This window comes from Hypanus sabinus, chromosome 24 (genome assembly GCF_030144855.1).
Source record: "Hypanus sabinus isolate sHypSab1 chromosome 24, sHypSab1.hap1, whole genome shotgun sequence".
NCBI classification, from domain to species: Eukaryota; Metazoa; Chordata; class Chondrichthyes; order Myliobatiformes; family Dasyatidae; genus Hypanus; species Hypanus sabinus.
In genome coordinates, this window is record NC_082729.1 from 37,273,855 (window position 1) to 37,280,569 (window position 6,715).

The 6,715-nt window shown below is 48.5% G+C and overlaps 1 protein-coding gene across 5 annotated transcripts in view; it reads left to right on the top strand.

The window, feature by feature from the left end:
- hcfc1b (host cell factor C1b) overlaps positions 1-4,494 on the top strand; it is a 159,358-nt gene extending 154,864 nt beyond the window's left edge. For all 5 annotated transcript variants that reach the window (XM_059949644.1, XM_059949640.1, XM_059949643.1 and 2 more), the window contains one exon: positions 3,341-4,494. In XM_059949644.1, the coding sequence (XP_059805627.1) occupies positions 3,341-3,386 (46 nt within the window). In that variant the 3' untranslated portion in view covers positions 3,387-4,494. The remainder of the gene's footprint in view (positions 1-3,340) is intronic.
- Positions 4,495-6,715: the final 2,221 nt, after the last annotated feature.

The following is a 6,715-nucleotide window of genomic DNA, read 5'->3' on the forward strand; positions in this document are numbered from 1 at the left end:
GATGCCACCTACTTGTGGCACTGCCTTCTGAAGAGGTTCTCAGTAGTGGGGAGAGTAGTGCCCGTGATGGAGCTGGCTGAGTCTCTAGCGCTGTAGCTTTTTCCAATCCTGGGCAGTGGCTCCTCCATACCAGATGGTGATGCTTCCAGTTGGAATGCTCTCCATGGTACAGCTGTAGAAATTTGCTCAAGTCTTTGGTAACGTACTGTAAAGGCCATCATGTTGACCGATCTCTGGCAGAGAAGGCAAAGGATCAGCCAGTAACTGTCATGTCTCGAGACTTGCGGGAAACCTTTGCTGGGGTGCCTGACAGGCTGTTAAACCACATGATAGTGGATTTATTATACAGCTCAAAATGGTACACCTAATAAAGTGACCACCGAATGTTTGTCACAGTATTCTGTTGGTGTAGCCCATCCAAGGTTTGAAGAGCTGTGTGTTCAAATGCTCTTCTACACAGCACCGTTTTAATGTGTGGTTATTCAAGTTCCTGTCAGCTTGAACCAGTCTGGCCATTCTCCTCTGACCTCTCTCATTAACGAGGCATTTTCACCCACAGAGCTGCCGCTCACTGGTTTTTTTTTTGTTTGTTTATCGCGCCATTCTCTGTAAACCCTAGAGATTGTTATGCATGAAAATCTCGAGATTGCCAGTTTCTTCGATACTCAAACCACCCCTCTTTACGATTTATGTCAATGATTTAGATGAGGGCATTGAAAACTATATCAGCAAGTTTGCTGACGATATTAAACTGGGTGGCAGTGTGACATGCGAAGAGGACGTTAGGAGAATACAGGGAGACTTGGATAGGCTGAGTGACTGGGCAGATGTCATTCAATGTGAATAAATGTGAAGTTATCCACTTTGGAAGCTGGAACAAGAGGGCAGAGTATTGTCTGAACGGTGTCGAGTTAGGTAAGGGAGAAATGCAAAGAGACCTAGGAGTCCTAGTTCACCAGTCAATGAAGGTGAATGAGCAAGTGCAACAGGCAGTGAAGAGGGCAAATGGAATGTTGGCCTTTGTTACAAGGGGAATTGAATACAAGAGCAAGGATGTTCTTTTGCATTTGTACAGGGCCCTGGTGAGACCACACCTGGAATATTGTGTACAGTTTTGGTCTCCAGGTTTAAGGAAGGACATTCTGGCAATTGAGGAAGTGCAGCGTAGATTCACTAGGTTGATTCCTGGGATGGCAGGGCTGTCTTACGCAGAGAGATTGGAGAGGGGCTTGTACACGCTGGAATTGAGGAGATTGAGAGGGGATCTGATTGAAACGTTTAAGATAATTAAAGGATTTGATAGGATTGAGGCAGGAAATATGTTCCAGATGTTGGGAGAGTCCAGTACCAGAGGGCATGGATTGAGAATAAGAGGTCAGTTATTTAAAACAGAGTTGAGGAAGAGCTTCTTCTCCCAGAGAGTTGTGGAGGTCTGGAATGCACTGCCTCAGAAGACGGTGGAGGCCAATTCTCTGGATGCTTTCAAGAAGGAGCTGGATAGATATCTGATGGATAGGGGAATCAAGGGATATGGGGACAAGGCAGGGACTGGGTATTGATAGTGAATGATCAGCCATGATTTCAGAATGGCAGTGCAGACTCGAGGGGCCGAATGGTCTACTTCTGCACCTATTGTCTATAACAATGATTCCACAGGCAAAGTCAGTTAGATCACATTTCTTCCCCATTCTGATGTTTGGTCCGAACCTCTTGACTGTGCCTACATGCTTTAAAGCATTGTGTTGCTGCCACGTGATTTGCTGATTAGATGTAAGTATTAATGAGCAGGTGTACCTGATAAAGTGGTCACTGAGTGTATGGAGCCCATGTGAGGCCACATCTGGCACATTGTGTTCAGGCCCATCTTCACTCCTGCCCTCTGTCCCTCCATTGACTGAGTATCTTCAAACCAGGTGGATTTGTGGATCTAAGTGAATTGAAGTAGACGGGTGGTTAGTGAAATTGAGGACGAGTCAGTATCTATGGAGAGTAAGGAACAGATATTATGGGCCAAATCACTTTATAGGATTTAACTGCTTTACTGTGAGCAGTTTTGGACTCCTTATCTAAAGAAAGATGTGTGGGCAGTGGAGAGGGTGCAGAAGAGGTGAAACCTATCAAATATTGAAAGGCTTAGAGTGGACATGGAGAGGCTGTTTCCTACAGTTGGGGAGTCGGACCAGAGAGCACAGCCTCAGAATAGGAGAATGTCCATTTAGAATGGAGATGAGAAGGCTGGTGAATCTGTGAAATTCATTGCTACAGACAGCTGTGGATGCCAAGTCACTGGGTATATTTAAACCAAACTTTCACAGGTTCTTGATTAGTAAGAATGTCAAAGGTTATGGGAAGAAGGCACAAGAACGGGTTTGAGAGGATAATGATTTATTGATGGGGTGGTGTAGCAGATTTGATGGGCTGTATTGACTAATTCTGCTCCAGTGTCTTAATGGTTTTATGGCCTGCCCTTCCTATCTCTGTCCTGGGCAACATTTAACCCCAAGGTAACATCTGTGGGGGAGAAAGAACTGGTTGTTAGAGACCTGGCTGAGTACAGGTTACTCGGACTGGTTTGTACTTTCTAAATCTTCCTACTAAAATGAAATTTAGCAGTAGGAAATACTCCAACTTCACACTCTCAAGGCAAGGGAACACAAGTTGGACACAGAGTGAAGCTCCCTCTACACGGTCCTACCAGACAGAGTGAAGCTCCCTCATCACACATTCCCGGGGTCAGACACAGAATGAAATTCCCTCCACACCGTCCCATTACACACTCTGGGTGTCAGACACAGAGTGAAACTCACTCCACACCGTCCCATCACACACTCCCGGGGTCAGACTCAGAAATTAAACTCCCTCCACACCGTCCCATCACACACTCCCAGGGTCAGACTCAGAATGAAACTCACTCCACACCGTCCCATCACACACTCCCGGGGTCAGACTCAGAATGAAACTCACTCCACACCGTCCCATCACACACTCCCAGGGTCAGACTCAGAAATTAAACTCCCTCCACACCGTCCCATCACACACTCCCAGGGTCAGACTCAGAATGAAACTCACTCCACACCGTCCCATCACACACTCCCGGGGTCAGACTCAGAATGAAACTCACTCCACACCGTCCCATCACACACTCCCAGGGTCAGACTCAGAAATTAAACTCCCTCCACACCATCCTATCAGACACAGAGTGAAACTCCCACAACATATCAGTCCACTGAGCCAATCCACGGCACTGCCGGCTGTTTTTGCCAAGCAACACAGGACAGTGCCATCTCTCATTCTCAGCCCCTCATTATTGCTTTCTAACTATCTCTCCTCTTCTTTGCAGGAAATCCAGCAATGTCCCAAAGAAAACTAAGGTGGACGGCCAGTGATTTTTGTAATCTCTCTGACATTGCCCCCCACCCGGACCCTCCCTCCTGCCTGCCCCCTCTCCCCACGCACACACAAGACAATGGATGCGGTAATGGAGGGACCTGGACCCGTCTCTGTTAACACCCGGCCATTGCGTGGGATCAGCCGCACCCCCCACCCATCCCCCCTCATGCACACCCCGGATCCCAGCTGGAATTGTTCGGACCCGTGGCTCCTTATTTAATGCAGATTGTGACTGCACTCGACAAATGGGACTTCAGGAGAGGACAAGACCCAACCGATGTCTCAACGCTTGCTGTTTTTAAACGAAAGGAAGGAATCTGGATCCCCACCCAACCTACCAGTAATGTGCTGTCAGAGGGGGGTATAAACAGAGAGGCAAAAGCTTCTGCTACATGGATGGTTCCCAGGATGAAGATTCTGCTGCGTGTGTCATCCTGTGGTGGGGTGTGATGCAAGGATTTGCTCACGGGCAACAGGACCCTCTGCAGGTCTTCCCACTCCCCACCACTTGCGGGTTGTTGGTCGGGCGGCCAGACATGGGAATGAGGTGACTGGACTCCTGACCGAGCTTGTCTGGAGAGGAGCAGAGGGCGCTGAAACTGTACATAGAGCACTTCACCCTTTCCGCTCCTCTCTGTCCACTCGTTTATTGGTCTGTTCTTTGTCTCTGTCTCACTCTCTTGCTCTTTACGTCCCCCTCTATCTCTCACTCTCTTGCTCTTTCCATCCCCTCTGTCTCTCTGTCACCCTCACTCTTTCCATTCCCCTCTCTCCATTTCTGCCTCTGCAATTCTTCCCTCCCATCGTCCCTCCCTCCCACCAACCTCTCTCCTGAAACCGTGCCGAATGCTCAGCAATCCTATCCTCTCCACCCTGTGAAGGCACCCTCCTCCACTCTCCTCCAACTGTGAAACACTCAACAGCATCTCTCTGTCTGTTTGTCCGAAGCTCCTTCAAGGATTCAGCGGCCTCGTTCACTGGACTTTGGTCACCTTCAAGCCTCCTTCCTACATTCTCTCTATCTCTCTCTCTCTCTCTCTGTCTCTGTCCTCTGTATCTCTCTCTCTGTCTCTGTCCTCTCTCTATCTCTCCCTCTCTCCCTCCCTTTCTCTAACTGGGACTGCTCCAACCAAGGTGATGGGGAGGGTGTGGATGGGGGGGTCTGTGGGCGGGTTTTGGGGACAGCTGTTTCGTACTGATTTGGCAAATATTTCTTTTGGAAGATTCAGTGCCCCAGTGTCTCCCTCCCTCTCCTCCTTCCCAGCCTCAATGATGGTTTCAGAAGCAGCTCCCCACCAGTAACTGTAGCGCCCCGATAATGTTGGTATCCCATAGTTACGTGTTGACATTTACTTTCTTTTTAAATATAAAAAAAACACAATATTTGAAATAGAATCCAGTGATCGTGGGTGGTTCTTGGGGGAGGGAGACGAGGATGAAATCGTTATTATTAAACAAACCACGACTGTCTCCTCCCACCCCACCCTCATCTGCCACCTCCTTAACCCCTTCCTCCTCTTCCCCATCCTCACTGGCCTTCCTCCTGCCCCCTTTCCCTTTCCTCCACCCATCATTTCCTGCATCTGATGAGGGGGGTGGGGGCAGACCCTGGAGGCGTCTCTCTGCCCTGTGACTAAAACCCAACGCTTCGTTACCTTCATCTTCAAGTACGTTCCTCGAACGAGAAAGGAGAGTGAGCTGGTAGGTATGGTGAATGCTACAAGGATGTGGATCCCAGTGAGCTGGGGTGGGTGGGTGGTTCAAGAAGCACAAGAGACTGTGGTTGCTGGTAATGTGGTATGACGTAGTGGTGGAAGAACTCGGAGGGTCAAACAGCATCTGTGGAGCCAGCACTTTGTGCTGAGACCCTTCAACCAGACTGGAAGGAGCTGGTATACAGCAGCCGGGCAAGAGCTGGCTGGTGATGGGTGGCCCTCAGTGACGTGCCGAAGCAATGCGAGTGAAGCGAGAAGCCAGCTGGTTAAAGTTACAATGATCTAAAGAACATGAAATCTGGTAAACTGGTTGATTACGTCACTACCGAGGTATAGTGAAAAGCTTGTCTTGCATACCGTTCACTCAGATCAGATCATTACGGAGTGTGTTGCAAATGCATCATGAGGTGTTACAGAGAGAGTGCAGTAAAGAGAGGAGGCCTGAGAAGACCATAAGACCTGGAAGCGGAATTAGGCTGTTCCTTCATGGCTGGTTTATTATCCCTCTCCACCCCATTCTGTATTCTTCCAGAAATCTTTGCTGCCTGACTGATCAAGAACCCTTCAACCTCTGCTTTAAGTATCCCCAGTGACTTTACCTCCACAGATTCACCGCCCTCAGGAACATCCTTGTATTCTGAGGCTGTGACCCTTGGTCCTAGGTTCTCCCACTATTAGAAACATCCTCTCTGTATTCACTCCCACCTAGGCTCTCTGATGGAGGCTTATAAAGTTTGAGAGCAAAGGTGAGATTTTTTTAAATTAATCACGTGACCATCGAAGCACACAATGAAATGTTTGTGTTAACAGCCAATGCAACCCAAAGAGGTACACATCCCGGTGCCAACAGTATGACCACAGTGCTCAGCAGAATAACAGGCTGTCAATATACAGCAAACGACAATAGCAGAACAAACCCATTTCCCACACACGCATAGACTGGCCTCTAACCTGCAGACTGTGGAAGACTTCCCATCAGGGTAGAGACCCTGACTCTTTTATTCTCTGCATATGCTGGCCGATCTGCTGAATTTCTCCAGTGTTTCATGTGCGTTGCTCTGAAATTGTCAAATACAAGAGGGTGTGCATTTAAAGTGAGAAGGGGCAAAGTTGAAAAGATGTGCAGGGCAAGTTCATTTACACAGCATGGCAAGTGCCGGGAATGTGCTGCGAGGGGCAGTGGGTAGAGGCAGATAGGGTGGTGGTGTTTGAGGTGGCACGAAATGTAGAGGAGGTTTGATCCAAAAGCAGAGCAATGGAGCCGATCAACTTTGAACAGTAACTTCAGTAACATACTACAAAATAATGAGCCACAGAGCAAGAGAGGACAGAAACTGGCAGGGAAGGCAGAGCAACTCCTTGAGGCTGGCTGGTTCGATGAGCAAACAAGGACTGTGGATGCGAAGTGGGGTTAAGTAGGCTGCAGGTGACGAGTCTGGAATGAGTGGCAGGTGAGTCCTATTAGCTGGGAGGTGTCAGCTGGAGCCGGCTGAACAAAACTGGTAAAAACACATGAATATGCAGGGATATAAGAGTTAGGCTATCAACCGGATTCTGCCTTCTCCCCATAACCTTTGATGACCAAACTAATCAAGAAGCAATGAAGCTCT